We start from the raw sequence: 17,868 nt of genomic DNA, 5'->3' as shown, positions 1-17,868 counted from the left end.
TCAATGGGGACCAGAACTTTGGACTTGGAAAATCCTCTCTTGCTTTCTCTCGCCCTCTCTTGCTCTCTCTTTTACTCTCTTTCACTCTCTCTGTCACACTCTCTCTCTCTCTCATTACAACTGCCCCCATAACAGCAGCTAATAGACAGAAGTTTCAGAAAGTGGCTGACTTATCTGTATACTTGCATACATAAAAAGAACCACCTCTCCCAGCCTCCCACATCATTCTCACCAGTTATTGATGGCTGACATGGATCTGTATGTATGCATGGCTGGCCTGTCAATCACCGGTGAGGAGGATGTCTTCATATTAACCAATTTATAGGAAAGCATATTTTTCTGACAGATCTGCTTTAATATTATATTTGCATTATGTAGATATAAAATTACACTGAATTTGCTCACCTCTAAAATTTGGCTTAAATACGTGGGGGTACAGTATTGTTTTACTAAACCGCTATTGATTCAGTTGCTTAATGGATTCTTTTTATTGTACAGGCATGGAAGGGTTTTTGTAGCAAAGTTTTGTATTTATTCCTCTTTTGTAAATTTACATAACACAAACTTATGGTTAACACCAGCAAATGGTGAACAATAAATATATATATTTTGTTTTCTGCAATAAATGTGCTGAATAAAAAGACCGCCTGTTTACTTTCTGAGTATGAAATTATTAGTGTGTGTAATAGAGTCTAATAAAAGAGAGACTATTCAAGATTAATCTGAAGAGAGAATATGATATCTGTCTCTGGAGGGCCTTCCCAATGTACAGCCAGCTGTTCTCCTTATATATTTCAGACAAGGGGTTTTCTTCCTATGTAATAGTACTCACTGAGCAGACATGCTCTAAGGCTGGGATGTCAAGGTCAAACACACAGAGGGCCAAAATGAAAAACTTGGACAAAGTCACGAGCCAACCATTATACAGAATAATGGCCTCCACATAGTCCTCCATACAGAATAATGGCCTCCACATAGTCCTCCATACAGAATAATGGCCCCACATAGTCCTCCATACCGAATAATGGCCTCCACATAGTCCTCCATACAGAATAATGGCCTCCACATAGTCCTCCATACAGAATAATGGCCTCCACATAGTCCTCCATACAGAATAATGGCCTCCACATAGTCCTCCATACAGAATAATGGCCTCCACATAGTCCTCCATACAGAATAATGGCCTCCACATAGTCCTCCATACAGAATAATGGCCTCCACATAGTCCTCCATACAGAATAATGGCCACACATAGTTCTCCATACAGAATAATGGCCTCCACATAGTCCTCCATACAAAATAATGGGCCCCACACAGTCCTCCATACAGAATAATGGGCCCCACACAGTCCTCCATACAGAATAATGGCCCCCACACAGTCCTCCATACAGAATAATGGCCCCCACACAGTCCTCCATACAGAATAATGGGCCTCACATAGGGGTGGTGGTTCTGGTGTCGTGAGCCAAATAAAAGCACCCTGTGGGCCAGATTTGGCCCATGAGCCAGAGTTTTTTTTGACATGTATGCTTTAAGGATACCTTGGCTTTTACACCAATTTTTGTGTCTGCAGAACATATATACAGTATAAAAAAGTACATGAATACCATTGTCATAATACTTTATAATATAAACTGTACTTGGTACATTAAAAATGTATCCTCTGCCTGACGAGGCTAGTGTACTTACTTTGAAAAATCTGTGGCAGAATGGCCGGCAATACTTTTTGAAAGTTTGAACTCAAGCTTCCACCACCAAGCCTGATTGACAGCTCCTTGGTGTCCCGTTCCCTGCCGAGATCTCACACTGCTCAGTACAAGCTGCAGCCGTCATTCAGGCTGAGTGGATGGGTGGGCAAAGATAACATACACTTGGTCTCATGAACTTGCTCACTCTTTTAATATCAGGACTATACAGCCATTCTGATATGGATTCTTACTCAACCTCATTAAGTCTAGGTCATCTACTATGACATGTATGCCGTGTGTATCTGGTGACACATTTGCTTTAAAATATCAACAGAGATTCCACTTGTTTCCAAAATAATTTACAAAGAAATACATTTTTTAGCAAACAAACAAAAAGTTTATAAAACATTTTATGCAGTTGATGGACTGTTAATATCTATCCAATTCAAAACAAAGGAAAACCTTCTCTATGCCGTGACTGCTACCCCAAAATAGGGGCAATTAGGGGACATTTCTCTGTGAAGTCTATTTGTCCTTACTGGGCTTAGTGTAAACTATTAGCCAAGGAGAAGACAGAAAGCAGACTGTATCTGTCTTATTAGCATTGAACTGGAAAAGTAAAGTAAAAGCACCTTTAGGTTACGTTAGCCATCCCTGTATGTGGTTTTGATACTAACAGAGCTCTGCTTGTCACCGTAAAGATGCCGTAGCATAGATTTCTATATGGCCAGTGAGGTGTATTACCACGTTTCTGACTACAATATACACTATTTTCTCCAAGTTTCCAAAGCTGGACCAGCTCTGGTCACCTAATCATAGGGCCACTTACAATGTTTCTGTCCTAAATGCCATGGGCAGCACATAAAAATATTAATCAAGGAAGCCTTACTGGTAGTGATGAGCGAGCATGTTCTGTTAACCCTTTCGGCGTGCTTGGGTGTTATGTTGTAGTCACTCCGTGTGCATGATTTGCGACTGTTTGACAACTTTAATACATGTGAGGAATGCCTAAAAGACAGGCATTCCTCACATGTATTAAAGCTGTCAAACAGTCGCAAATCATGAGCACTGAGTGACTAAAACATAGCACCCGAGCACACCGAAGATACTCGGTGAGCACCCGAGCATGTACGTAAATCTCAAGTAACGAGCATGCTCACTCATCACTACTTTCTGGGAGTAGCTAAGTTCCATGCCATAGCATCAGCCATTTGTATGAATATCACAGTCTGACTGATTGACATGACCAGTTCTGTACTTATGACCCGGCACAGGAAACTGATGGGAACACTTAATTTTGGGGAATGACAATAAGGGCTAATTCAGGGGTCCTTTTTTTTTTCAAAATACGGACTGCGTTTCATCATTGTTTTTTATCAGAGTTTCATCAGTGTGTCATCAGGATTTGGTCTGTGTTTTATCAGTTTTTCTCAGATGAGAAAGAAAAACTATTTCTCCAGTTTCTCCTATCAACCAGTCTGTGATGGCTTCCGAGTGCCCTCCGATTTCTTTCACTGGTCCATTGGCTATTTTTAATTAGCACTTTGTTTAATATCGGACATGTCTGCGCAATTTTGCTTTGACCAGCTAATCAAGACCATCACAAGTATGAATTTAATTTGTGAAAAACACGGATAGTACCTGTGCATGAAAAGCAGACGTCTGAATGAGCCATAAAAGCATATTCAACCCCATGTTATCTTGTAAGGTTACAGTTCTACACATTCTACTTGGAATCATATGAAATTGCACTGATACAGATATTATATAACTATGATCAGTAAAATAACCCCAGCTGTGTATCACTGAAATGAAAAACATTGATAAAGAATTGACTCAAATATCTACCATGGAAATGTCTAGATCCAGAAGCAGCCGATTGTATGCAGCCTGAGAGCACATCTAGCCAAGTCAGCTTTTATCACTAGTGTCCCTTTAATAGTTGGTCATAAGCAATTTTTGGAAACCTAAAAATTGTAGTAACATTTACAGCTTTCCAATGGTAATAAACGTTTAACTATAGGTACACTATTAACAAGTGCTTAAAAATACAGTGCCGATAAAGAAAGAAAAAGTTCCGTGTTCACCTGTATTGTGTAACCTGATGAAAACAATCAAATTTCGCTTTAGGACTCACTAACGGACTGACATTTTTCTAAAAAAGTTTTACTTCTCTGACTGCAGTCATCCTGGAAACCCCACCGATCACTCCGCAATAATAATTAAAGGGCTAGGGAGCAGAGAAAAAGCGCAATAGGGTTTCATCCGGTATAAATTTAAGGAATAAAAAAGGTTATGCTAACCTGTTTTGGTTGTGCTCACACAACAAAGGTAAAGTATAGAATCCCAGCTGCCATAGGTCCATGGGTAATCAGACCAGATACATACGTGAAGAAAGGAATTGTGGATATTCCGCACTGCTGGTGGGTGGAGTGGCAAGTCCAGGTACGCACCAAACAGGTTTGTGGTTTTTATTGGAGATGCGTTTTGAATTTAACATACTTCTTCAGGTCTTTGTCCTGAAAGAGAAGTATGTAAACTTCGAAACGCGTCGACAATAAAAATCTGTTTTGTGTGTACCTGGACTTGCCTCTCCACCCACCAGCAGCGCAGAATATCCACAGTTCCTTTCTTCACGAACGTATCACTCTACAACCAGGGAATTGAACCTGTATTGGCTATGACAAGCGAACGGCACTGAGATGAGCCACCTGACAGGCAACATCGGAAATGCTACATCTGCCGACCACCACATAATAATGATGGCAGTACCGAGGTGTGAGCTCAGTTTATATATGCTTTATATTTTATCTACTATGATATATTCCATTCTGTCATTACACAATCAAAGAGAATGTCTGACATAGGGCTGTGGAGTCGGTAAGCCAAACCTTCGACTCCGACTCCTCAATTTCCATGACACTGACTCCACGACTCCGACTCTCTGACAGATGTTTTTCGGCCCACCCTACTTCTTGTTGGTGTTGGCACTAAGACACTGAATGTTCCCACAGAGCAGTTGTAAGAAGAAGTTGGCGATAAATCACTGTGTGTGCGTGAGCATATGTAGATAGGTACTTTATATCTACATGCATAAATATATTTATACACAGACACAAGGATTTATGCATGCATACAGTATAGTATATAAACAATATTATATACACATACACCATGATATATATACAACTTCTTGTTACAACTGCTCTGAGGGAACATTCAGTGTCTTAGTGCCAACACCAACAAAAAATTAGGGTGGGCCGAAAAACCATCTCTCAGATCTTCCCTTTTTACTGCGTAACTGATGGAATGGAATATATTGTATATAATATATGAATCATATGTAAAAGCTGAGGTCGTAACTTGGTACTGTCATCATTATTATGTAATGGTTGGCAGATGTAGTGCAGCGCTGGGGTCCTGGGTTCAAATCCCACCAAGGACAACATCTGCAAGGAGTTTGTATGTTCTCCCCATGTCAACATGGGTTTCCACTGGTTTCCTACCACACTCCAAAGACATACTGAGGGAATTTAGATTGCCAACCCCAAATGAGGGTATTAATGATGTTTGTAAAACACTTTGGAATAAGATGGCGCTATATAAGTAAAATAAATAAATGCATATATTACAAAGATGAGTTATAAATAGGTCATCATATGTAACAATTCCTTGCCGTACATCCGGTATAAGGAAAGCATTCATAAACTCACTGTCTCATAGTGAAGCAAAGAACAGTAGTGACATTTAAAAACCCAATAAAGTCACTAAGGTTTCAACTGCAGACATTAAAAAACAATCCAAGTTTATTTTTGTTGTTGTATTGTTGCTAATATTATATTAGTCACAGTTTTGAATTGTAATTTTTCATTCAAGATTCCTTATTGAATATTTTTCTGCCTCCTCTGTGCTAACCTACTAGATCCTGTGACTACGTACCAATCTATTAGACACTGATCACTCAGTGAATTCTATTGCCAATGGTGCATATTAATATAAAGGAGAGGTCCCCAGGGCTAAAATGGTAATTTTCAGGAAAATGTATGTTTTCATTTAATATAATGAGGCTTAAACAAGCAATTTTGCCCCCCTGAGATGGTCTTTAACCTCTGTGTCGTAAAGAGTATGAGTAAATGGAGGAAATTCCTGATGGTCACTTTCTATTTATGAAGAAAATGTGTATGTCCAATTTTATCTTCCTTATAACAAATGCTTTTATCAGTGTGCACATAGTGGATATGAATTAAACACTCTAGTGGGTTATTTGTCTTCATAATTGGTTCTAAATCACCTTAATGTGGGGTGTCAGAATGGTGTGACAACCTGGGTCCACTGGAGGAGCAACTGATACCCTGGTGTGGGCCAATCCCACTTTGACAGTAGCCTTGTGAGAGTTTGACTAGTTTGACTTGTTACCAAACCTAATGTCCCTGGTGTTTTTTTTCTGCAGGCAATAATTCAAGCAGAAGATAGTTTAAAAGAATTGGATACTGAAATTGCAGAGTTGAAAAAATGTGGAGACAAACTACAGGTGGATCAGCAATCCATGCAAGAGCTATCCAAACTTCAGGTAGTGAAAAAGAGAACTTAGTTTTGTCATTTGTGTTCAAAATGTAATAAAAACTTAATTTAAAGTCCTCCAGAGTGTAGATCGGTAACAAATTCTCTGTCTAGGACACCTATGATGAACTTATGATGGTCATCAGCTCTAGGAGAAGTGGTCTGAATCAGAACCTTGCCCTGAAGAGTCAGTATGAAAGGGCCCTGCAAGACCTGGCAGATCTAATTGAGACTGGACAGGAGAAGATGTCGGGTGGAAAGAAATGCATTGTGTCTTCCAGACATGAGGTCAACATTATGTTGGATAAACATAAGGTAAATGTGTAATCCTAAAACCTTATTAACCACAATCGTGCTTTAAACAGTATAGATCTACTGTCCATCGTAGACAGTTACATGACCCATGGTGTTATCCAGCTGGTTTCTATATTAACGGCCCCCCAAACCTGCTAAATGTTAATAAGATGGAATATTGTCACATATTAGATTATCCGCTATTTGTAAAGTCAGCATAAATAAATGTTAACATCTTTTTCCAGGAATATTTCCAAGGATTGGAGTCACATATGATCCTCACAGAAACTCTCTTTAGGAAAATTAGCAGCTATTCTTCATCCAAAGAGTCTCAGCACCACTCAGACTTGATGGCAAAGGCATCTGCAGTACTAAAACAGTCTCACAAAAGGGGTGTAGAGCTGGAGTATATACTTGAGGTAAGAGGATCACATAAATTATACGGTATTATATCTTGTCATATAGAAATTGAATAAAATGGGAACAATCCTCTGAATCTTTTTGATTTGTTTTGCTTTTCGCCTGGTTGTCATTGTGTTCTCCGAGAGTCAACGGTTAAATTTGTAGATAAATAACGAGCATATGGAAACTGAATTACTGTCCTGCTCTAATCTGGACTAATCCAGGATTGGAAAATATGCCAGCAAACCTATAAATGTTAATGCTTCTTCCTTGACATTCCCTGTGTTTTCCATTTTACAATCTATGAATTAAATAAAGTCAATATTCCCAAAGTTACAATAGGACAATAAGATAGTTTACTGCTCTATTTTCGGGACACTTTTACATTGTGGTATTGTTGCTTACTAATAATAAAAGATTTCTTTGTTTGAGAAATGTTATTTCTAATTCCTCTGCCAGAGATGGAGATACTAAGTTGTTATTAAAGGGAATTTGTCCAACCGATTTTACGACTGAAACCATTGTTGTGACTTTATATGTCCTAGAACAATACTAAACATGATCACCTGAATTGTATTAATCCCATGTACCAACACTGAGAAATCAGAGAAATCAACCTGTGATATCATAAGCAAATTAGTCTGGAACTGCATTGAGGGTGTGTCATTGTACCCTAAGTGACACACCCCCAGTTCACTTCCAGGCTAATTTGCATGTGTCTTTGACGCTTGATTTCTCAGTACTGGCACATCTTAATACTATGAAACAAGTTTCATTTTTACTGTTGTTCTAGGATCTATATGACCATACCACTAGTTAAATCCTCCTGACAGATTCTCCTTGAAGCTAGGTTCAGATTTATTCAATGCACTGCATCTGAATTTTCATTAATTTTTCTAAAAAACAGGTTTTAGATGGAACCCTTGATGGTGCCAGTATGTTGTGGCAGACTGAGTACTCCATTTGGCCTCTGCTCTGTTGGGGTCCGTCATTTTAGGTGAACCCAAAAGCATTACTGTACTATTATACTATTGTGTCAGCCTAAAAAAGATGGACACCCCTGGATTGGAGGTCAAAGTGAAGCAGTCTGCCTTAATATAATAAATGGCTATTTTGGTGGCTCTATTTGAATAACATTTTTGGGGGATTTAGACGGAAACCGCAATGCTGTGCTCAGAATACTGTGCAAATGTTGACTAGGTCTAAGCTGCGAAAATCGTATCACAGTCAGACCAACTTGTTCTTAGGGATGTTCTGCTTAACAAGTCATTTTTTTCAATTGGATTAGCAGCATATCCTTTCAGACCAGAATGAGTATGGGTATCAAACTCCCCATAGTGTCATACACTGATACAATTAGGTCGTATAGGAAACCTCAGCACTACTGAACACAAATATTCCATGTAGAGTATAACGAATCAATTAGCAATTCATAGATTTCCATGTAGTATTTCTTGTTTTTATGCTATTATATTGTAACCCATATTCACAATTTACTAATTTATTCAATTGAAATCTCTATAGACATGGATGATGCTGGAAGACAAATATCTGGAACTGAGAAGACAATTGGAGTCAATTGAAAGTAACATACCGGTGGTGGGTCTTGTGGAAGAATCTGAAGAAAGACTAACAGAAAGAATTGAACTGTATCAGGTAATTACATAAAATATACTTATTCTTTTCTGATCAGAGCTGGATATAGCAGCTACTGCAGTTTTGCCTAAGTCTACTATTATTAAGTAATATGTAATGACTTTTCTTTCCAATTATCCACAGTGCTTTAGGTCAAGCTTAGCAGAGCACCAGCCAAAACTTTACCAGCTCCTGGAAGATGGAAAAAGACTTTTGATGTCTGTCAACTGTCCAGAACTGGAAGGCTCGTTGAGTCAATTGGGTGAACAGTGGCTGAGTAACACCAGCAAAGTGTCCAAAGAACTGAACCGATTGGAGAGCATACTCAAGCACTGGACAAGGTACTAACAAATGTAGAACACTTTTTATTGAGCCATGGTGTTCTTAAATCTTGATGGAAGGTATTGAACTTTGAAAACTTAAAGAACATGGACACCTCTTGGAGGAATTTCTTTTTTTACTCAAATGCATGTGTGTTGGGCTTCGAATCATTTTTTGTGATTGAAGCAAATGTAGAAAATTAGAAAAAACAGGCAGCACTCCAAAACTTAAAGTGAAAAAAACGTGGCTTTACTGATCCATTAGCAGCCAATATGTATATATAAAGATGCATATTGTACTGGTACTTAGAGATACATTTAAAGAAAACTTCTATTTAGATGTTTAGGCAGAGAAAATCCTCCCATACTGAGAAGTGCAGTCAGTGGTTCCCTGCTAAAGTTTCTGTTCGCCTTTCTACTATTTCTTGTGATTTAAATCCTTGGAAAGATGAAGAAAAATAAATCGTTAATTATATATTAACACATCTACTGAGCACAGACAAGAAGCAAGGGGTCCTTCCCCTTGTGTCCTGATACAGAGGAGAATCTACACAACTAAACAGAGCTATCACAACAGTATGGCTGGGTCCATCTGGCCCATGGGTCCCTGTGTAGCTACATATGTGGTATGTCCGCTACTGGTTACAAACTCCACAATAGAACTGACGGATTCTCAGTTAACTCATTCTACAGTCATTAACCAAAAGGAAACAAAAAGCCTTTAAACATCAAACAGTGCAAAAGTTCTGATTACACCAAATTGCAAAAATGTTTTAAGTGAAAAATACATACAATTAAGTAAAATTAGTTCCCAAAGATATACGTATTCTTCAATTTTTAAAAGCTTGTATAGATAATTGTTAAATAGTAAAAGCCTTGTCTCTTACATAATTGGATTCTAAAGGAAGAGGAAATGTAAAATATTGTCATTAATAATTTTAATACTATCTCTATTGTATGACTAAGCATACAAACTTCATAGTATACTTCAAGGCACAGCACCCCTTAGAGCATTGGATAGGGCTTAATTCTAGAGATCTGTGTGGTGGTCCCACATTGATAATTGTATATATGCTTTGTGTAAAAAAAAAAAAAGCTTAATGAGATATGTTTCTCCTTTTAGATACAAAAATGAGTCTGCCGAGCTTCTTCACTGGTTGCGTTCTGCAATGGACAGGCTGGACTTTTGGACTGAGCAATCTGTCACTGTCCCTCAGGAACTGGAGACAGTCAGGGATCACCTGAATGCTTTCTTGGTATGCATGACAAATAATCTTCTTGTATACCGTACATTTAGATTTTTAGGACGGCACAATTCCTCTTTACTAGTGATGAGCGAGCATGCTTGTTACTCGAGATTTACGAGCATGCTCGGGTGTTTTCCCGAGTATCTTCAGTGTGATGGGTGTTATGTTTTAGCCACTCAGTGCTCATGATTTGCGACTGTGTGACAGCTTTAATACATGTGAGGAATGCCTGTTTCTTAGGCATTCCTCACATGCATTAACCGCTTCCTGACCGCCCACTGTACATAAACGTCGGCGCTGCCTGGGCTCTGTGCAGCGCCGACGTTTATGAACGATCGGTGGTCCCGCTGCCCTCAGGACCCCCAGGGTCCTGCAAGTGCTGCGGTTGCGGTTCAGAGCGACAGCTCTGACAGGGGACATCATCGGGACCTGATTGGATCAGGTCCCAATGATGTTAACCCTTTGCTATCTTCTATATGCCGCGATCTATAGTGATCGCGGCATATAGAAGATAGTGAGAGGAGAGGGGGTCGTCCACTTACCTCTCCGACGGCCCCCTGATGCCTTCCAGGACCTGCCGTTGTTATGGCAGCTGGAGGTCACATGACCGCCTCCAGATCTGCCATATATGGTGTCCTGCTAGGCCCAGCCTGCAGCTGAACTCTAGCAAGAGACAGACAGTGTGAAACTGTCAGCAAACTTCTCATGCAATGTAATACATGTCTATTACATTGCATGAGAACAGTGATTAGAAAAATAAAAATTAATGTCCCATACAGGGACTAAGTAAAAATGTAAAAAAAAAAAGTCTAAGGCTATGTGCCCACGATGCAGAAATGCTCAGGATTTTTTCCTGAGCGTTTCTGCATCTCCCTGGCAGAAAAAAACGCATGTGGATTGTACATGCGTTTTCCTGCCAGGGACAAACGGAAATGGAGCATTATTCACTGACAAGCGCTTTCCAAGCGATTAGCATCACTTGGAAAGTGCTTGTGACAACTAGGTCACACTATATAAATCCATGCAAACAGCATGGATTTATATAGTGTGACCCGAGAGAGTGGTAAAAATAAAAAAAATAAATGTATACTTACCCTCCGATGGCCCCCGGTGTCCTGCTTTACACTCCGTTCTCCCGGCTGCCGGCATCGGTGGATTGAAAGACCTGCCGACGTCAGCGTCGCGTGGCCCGTCACATGACTCTGACGTCAGCGCAGGTCCTAGTTCAGTCCACTGCAAAGTGCCGGGAAGCACGGAGGAGCGCTGCGCGGGACGCCGGAAGGTAAATATACATTTTTTCTTTATTTTATTCTTTTTTTACAGATTTTTTAATGGTACCTGGGTGTGGATGAGACTCTCCTCTCATCTACACCCGGGTACCATCCGCACATTAGAACGCTTGGATTACGCATCTACATATACAGTGATGCGTAATCCATGCGTTCTAATGCAAGTCAATGGCGGCGAAGACGCCGCACTTCCGCAAAATAATTGGTAGTGCTGCGTTTTTTTCCGCAATGATAATCCGCAGCGGAAATTTCTGCAGCATGTGCACAGCACATGCTTATAATCATTGGGGAACATTGCTGCCCTTCTACCATGCGTTTTTAATGCGTTTCTGCAGCGTTTACGCAGCTGCAAAAACGCTGCAGAAGCGCATTAAAAACGCATTGTGGGCACACAGCCTAAAAAATTTTTTCAAACTGTTAAAAAAAAAATCACAAAATAAATAAAAATAAATAAATAAAATATTAAACCATTAAATCCGTATATTTATGCAAAAACAAAAAGAGTACACATATTTGGTATCGCCGCGTCCGAAACAACCCGATCTATAAAGCTGTCACACTAATTAACTCCTTCTGTGCACACCGTAATAAAAATAAATAAAAAACGGAGCAAAAAACGATGCTTTTTCCTCATATCGCCAAACAAAAAGTGGAAAAAAATGTGATCAAAAAGCAAAATGGAAATAAAAATGGTACCGCTGAAAACGTCATCTTGTTCTGCAAAAAAGAAGCCACCATACAGCTCCATCAGCCGAAAAATAAAAAAGTTATAGCGCTCAGAATAAAGCAATGCAAAAAAAAATATTTTTTCTATAAAATTGTTTTATTGTGTAAAAGCGCCAAAACATTAAAAAATATACAGTAAATGTAGTATCGCTGTAAACGTAGGGGTCTAGTTTCCAAAATGGTGTCACTTGTGGGGGGTTTCCACTGTTTAGGCACATCAGGGGCTCTCCAAATGCAACATGGCGTCTGCTAATTATTCAAGCAAATTTTACATTCAAAAAGTCTAATGGCGCTCCTTCCCTTCCGAGCCCTGCCGTGCGCCCAAACAGTGGTTTTCCCCCACATATGGGGTATCGGCGTGCTCAGGAGGAATTGCACTACAAATTGTGTATTCCATTTTTTCCTGTTACCCTTTGCGAAAATAAAAAAAATTGGGTCTAAAGTAACATTTTTGTGAAAAAAAGTTAAATGTTCATTGTTTTCTTCCACATTCCAAAAATTCCCGTGAAACACCTGAGGGGTTAATAAACTTCTTGAATGTGGTTTTGAGCACTTTGAGGGGTGCAGTTTTTAGAATGGTGTCACTTTTGGGTATTTTCTGTCATAAAGGCCCCTCAAAGTCACTTCAAATAAGATGTGGTCCCTAAAAAAATGTTTTTGTAAATTTTGTTGGAAAAATGAGAAATCGCTGGTCAACTTTTTACCCTTATAGCTTCCTAACAAAAAAAAAATTTTGGTTCCAAAATTGTGCTGATGTAAAGTAGACATGTGGGAAATGTTATTTATTAACTATTTTGTGTGACATATCTCTCTGATTTAAGGGCATGAAAATTCAAAGTTTGAAAATTGCTAAATTTTCAAAATTTTCGCCAAATTTCCGATTTTTTCACAAATAAACGCAAGTGATATCGAAGAAATTTTACCACAATCATGAATTACAATATGTCACGAAAAAACAGTCTCAGAATCAGGGGGATCCGTTGAAGCGTTCCAGAGTAATTACTTCATAAAGTGACAGTGGTCAGAATTGAAAAAATTGGCCCGGTCACGAAGGCAAAAACAGGCTCTGGCGCGAAGTGGTTAAAGCTGTCAAACAGTCACAAATCATGAGCACTGAGTGGCTAAAACATAACACCCGAGCACACTGAAGATACTCGGAAAACACCCGAGCATGCTTGCCGAAAGGGTTAACAGAACATACTCGCTCATCACTATTTACTCCTTATGTAGTAGGAATATAAGCTCTCTTCGATAGACTACCGTAGTAGTAGGCTTTTCTTACTTTTTACCAATATTAAATACAGTTGGGTTATGTTTTTGAGTGAACCTTACACAGCAAGTGAATTGCCAAGTTACTCTGTTAAATCATTAAGTCCCGAATTCATCATTTGTGTTTTTTTAAGTGACTTTTCCTTTTTGCCTTGTGGTATTCATTCCTGTTTTTTGTACCAAATTATTCAAAACGGGGCAAGTGTTGATGAATTTTGCACAAAACTAAAGGCGCATTTTTATTTGTCTTTTACCTTTTTTTGCACTTTTCTAAAGCAAAAAGTCAACCTACCCTTTAAAATGTTGCACATTAATCTTCAACTGCCAAAAAATAAAATGAGACAGACTTTGTACTCCACTACGGTACTATAGCGTACAAATCTGGTGACATTTCAAAAAGTCGCAAATGCTGAATTGGGTTAAAACAATTGGAAAAGGAAAACTGTGTCCATAATGTTAAAAAAAAAAGAATAAACCATTGTAATGCCGCGGCTTGCGGCATTACTGTAATGGTCCAGGGTGTGTTTTGGCCGACCATGTACCTCCCCCAGGTGACTGGTCACATGACTGTGACATCGCACTGGTCCTGTGCACACAGAAGGTCTGATCACATGACTGTGACATCAGCACAGGTCCTGTGTGGGCACTAGAGGATATATAAACCCTGGTAGTTTTGAGACAGGGTGTGGAAGGCGTGAGGCCTGTTCCCGTGTGTGGGACACCGTTAGCCCGGAGAGGCCTAGTGAAGCCTGGTGAAGCCTGGTAAAGCCTGAAAGGCAGAGACTGGATCCTTATGTGTAAGCGATCCCAGTAGCCTTGGAGGGCCAGAGGCTTGGAAGGCAAGAGTCCTGGAAGGCAGAGGCTGGATGTTAGGTGTGAAAACATACCAGTAGCCTTTGAAGGTACGAGAGCTGGAGACCCCAATCTGGGAAGCCGTAAAGCCACAGCTGTGGCAGAACAAATCTGAAGCAGCTAAAACCCGGCAAAGGTAAAACACTGCATTATATGGACATTGATATAAGTGACTTTGCTGAAGGCTGTAACTGGAGCCAAGTGGGCCTGTCTGCCGCTTGAAAGGCTCCTGGACACTATATGTGTAATATGTCGGCGAGCCACTGTGTTGGACTCGGTTATAAGTGTAATGCACACGCCCGGGCTGAGCGGCGTGTGCGTGTGATTCCACTGGACCGTGCCGGAGAGTGAATGCCTGGAGGGGCGTAACTAGGTATTCACCCGATCCGACCAGGGTCGCACGACGGCATACGACGCCAGTGCACCAAGGAGGAACCGAGCAGAGGGACCAGGTGCTACTCCAGGACAGACCCCGGACACGGCTGTTGACCCACACAGGGGAATACAGGAACAGGCTGGTTAGGCTGGCGCACAGACTGGTGGGTATAGGCAGGCACGACTGGTATGCAGGCAGGCGGGTATGCAGGCCGGGGGGTACAGGCAAGCACAGCTAGAGTGCAGACAGGGAGGCACTAGCAGGTAGGAACACAGGCGGGTTAGGACCCAGTACACACTGGGACTCAGGAAAAATACAGGCAGAGGGGTACAGGCAAGCACAGCTAGAGTGCAGACAGGGAGGCACTAGCAGGTAGGGACACTGGCGGGACAGGACCCAGTACACACTGGGACTCAGGAACAGAACCACAGATGTGGCGGACAAACACAGCAGAGTGAGGCCGCCCAGAGAGGTGAGCGAGAACAGGGCAGGACAAGGCCGCCTGGAGCGGTGAGCAAGAGTAGAGCAGGACAAGGCCGCCTGGAGCGGTGAGCAAAGGATCAGAGCTGAGCGAGACTGCCGGAGCAGTGAGCAAGAGTAAAGCAGGACGAGACCGCCTGGAGCGGTGAGCAAGAGTGGAGCAAGACTGCCGGAGCAGTGAGCAAAAGGATAAGAGCGGAGCGAGACTGCCGGAGCAGTGAGCAAAAGGGTCAGAGCGGAGCAAGGCTGCCGGAGCAGCGAGCAAAGGAGTCAGAGCAGGCTAGAACCGCCGGAGCGGTGAGCAAAGGAGTCAGAGCAGGCTAGAACCGCCGGAGCGGTGAGCAATGGAGTCAGAGCAGGCTAGAACCGCCGGAGCGGTGAGCAATGGAGTCAGAGCAGGCTAGAACCGCCGGAGCGGTGAGCCATGGAGTCAGAGCAGGCTAGAACCGCCGGAGCGGTGAGCAAAGGAGTCAGAGCAGGCTAGAACCGCCAGAGCGGTGAGCAAAGGAGTAAGAGCAGGCTAGAACCGCCGGAGCGGTGAGCAAAGGAGTCAGAGCTGGCAAGGCTGAGCAGGGGGGACAGGGCTCTGTTCACACGGAACAGACAGGAAGGGAAAGGCAGAGCCAGATACTCACAGAGTACTTGCAGAGAAGTAGCGAGTGGACCACAAACTCACAAACGGGAGTACAGAGACAACAAGCAGGAGTTAGGTATGAGTTCAGACTCTGCAGAAAAAGGAAGGGAACGGACATAGAGGCAAAACAGGTAAAGGATAGGAGAGAGTTCAGACTGGAACTGAGTGTACGGAGGAGACCGACACTGCAGCGGAATACAGGAGCGGGTCTGGGAATACGGCCCCCAGAGAGGCAGGACGAACAGGCAAGGAGCGTGTTCAGACAGGACAGACAAGATACAGGAGCGGGTCTAGGTAATCGGCCCCTAGAAGGCGGGAGGAACAGGCTAGGAGCGTGTTCAGACAGGTCAGACAAGATACAGGAACGGGTCTAGGTAATCGGCCCCTAGAAGGCAGGAGGAACAGGCTAGGAGCGTGTTCAGACAGGCCTGGAAATACAGCCTCCAGGATAGGCAGACAAGAGAACACAGAACGGGACCTGGCACCTTCAGAGTGCAAGCACACACTGAATGAAACACTATGCTCAGGCAGGGATAGATGGGAGCAGCTGAGCTATATACCAGGTGACAGACAGCAATAGGCTGAGGACGCACAAGGGGTGTGACCCACAGCAGGTACAAAAAGCAGGAAGTGATCGGGCGCCGCCCTAAAGCAGCAGAAACAGACACAAACAGACAGCATGGAGGGAAGCCAGAGAGACATTCTGGACAGGAGATCAAGTGCGCGCTCTTGCACAGTGGGAGATGGACCACTATGCAAGGACGCCGCCAGGTATGTTACAATAAGCAGTTATGAAGAGTAATAAACTGCTGGATTGTGAAATACTGGAAAACGTGGCTGGTGTACTTTAATTGACCCTGTGCAGCGAGTGTCCCCCAGCATGATGACTAGCACTGCCTTACACCATGTAAAGTAAACTCTAAAAAAAAGGCGCAAAGTAGTTAATGAACAAGGTGCAAATAAAAGTCACTACTAGAACCTTATCCGGGGCCACAGTCTCCGGATAGCCCTGTTTTTACATTCTGAAACTAATACTAGTTATTAACGCAGGAAAATGTTGCATTTATTTTTGTGCGGAATAAAGAATTTCAGAAACAGTTTAGTGTAAGCATAGTTATGTCACATGAAAGGTGTGTTATTTGTCCTACTTTTATTGCAGGAATTCTCTAAAGAAGTTGATGCCAAATCCTCATTGAAGTCATCTGTCTTAAGCACTGGAAACCAGTTGCTCCGGCTAAAAAAGGTGGATACAGCGTCACTGCGCTCAGAACTCGCACAGATAGATAACCAATGGACGGAGCTCCTGACGCACATCCCAGTAGTACAAGAGAAGCTTCATCAGGTAGGATGGAACTAGTTTTGGGGAAATAGAGCTTTTTGTAATTAATGCAGAGGCGCTCGCATGTCCTGTAGCATTTCTTTTATTCCAAAAATGGGTCCCATCACGCAGAGAATATGTACGGTGGCTGATCATCCTGTGCACCAAACCCAATCTCTTAGTACTCCGATCCATGCTTCTGTGGTTACATGGCACATATACTCATGCATGGATACAGTTTGTAATGTCCTAACTCACTAAATACACCTACAGTATAACAGGCTCTTGTACCCATCCCGTGGCTTTTCTTTCTTTCCGTGGACCAAATTGAAACCAACATAGACCAAGCAATGGAGATTGATCTCTAGGATTTCTCCCAATTATGGATAATTTGCATCAATTTAGGAGTGGAAGTTATCTTTAAAGAATATAAAGAATACTTGTCACCAGGTCAAAAATGACCAGTTTTTGCTCTTATTCATTCGCGCTGCTCCTCTGAGTATTCATTTTTTTGCTTTTTAAATCCGCCATATGGTTCCAGAGATATGGACCTTTCTGTTTAGTCCTAATGTTTATGGTCTTTTCACAGAGAAGCCTAAAGAAATCCCCTACCTCCCGAGGATCCTATGAGCTCCACCCTTTTGGAAAAGATTGTAAAAATTTGCACTAAATAAAAAGGCCCATATCTCTGGAACCGTATGGCGGATAAAAAAAAAAAAAAAAGCATTATGCTCAGGGGAACAGCAGGCATAAAATAAGAGCAAATCCTGGCCTCGTT

The 17,868-nt window shown here is 41.7% G+C and overlaps 1 protein-coding gene across 18 annotated transcripts in view; it reads left to right on the top strand.

Moving 5' to 3' along the window:
- The window catches only part of SYNE1 (spectrin repeat containing nuclear envelope protein 1), a 613,834-nt gene that overhangs the window by 506,990 nt on the left and 88,976 nt on the right, over positions 1 to 17,868 (top strand). For all 18 annotated transcript variants that reach the window (XM_073672712.1, XM_073672713.1, XM_073672718.1 and 15 more), the window contains 7 exons: positions 6,139 to 6,258; positions 6,363 to 6,563; positions 6,788 to 6,961; positions 8,469 to 8,600; positions 8,724 to 8,920; positions 10,023 to 10,155; positions 16,932 to 17,114. In XM_073672712.1, coding sequence (XP_073528813.1) covers positions 6,139 to 6,258; positions 6,363 to 6,563; positions 6,788 to 6,961; positions 8,469 to 8,600; positions 8,724 to 8,920; positions 10,023 to 10,155; positions 16,932 to 17,114 — 1,140 coding nt within the window. The remainder of the gene's footprint in view (positions 1 to 6,138; positions 6,259 to 6,362; positions 6,564 to 6,787; positions 6,962 to 8,468; positions 8,601 to 8,723; positions 8,921 to 10,022; positions 10,156 to 16,931; positions 17,115 to 17,868) is intronic.

This window comes from Phyllobates terribilis, unplaced genomic scaffold (assembly GCF_046119375.1).
Source record: "Phyllobates terribilis strain yellow unplaced genomic scaffold, ASM4611937v1 Scaffold_3__8_contigs__length_932513732, whole genome shotgun sequence".
Classification (NCBI taxonomy): Eukaryota; Metazoa; Chordata; class Amphibia; order Anura; family Dendrobatidae; genus Phyllobates; species Phyllobates terribilis.
The sequence above is the reverse complement of the archived record's forward strand: the minus strand, read 5'-3'. Positions and strand labels throughout refer to the sequence as shown.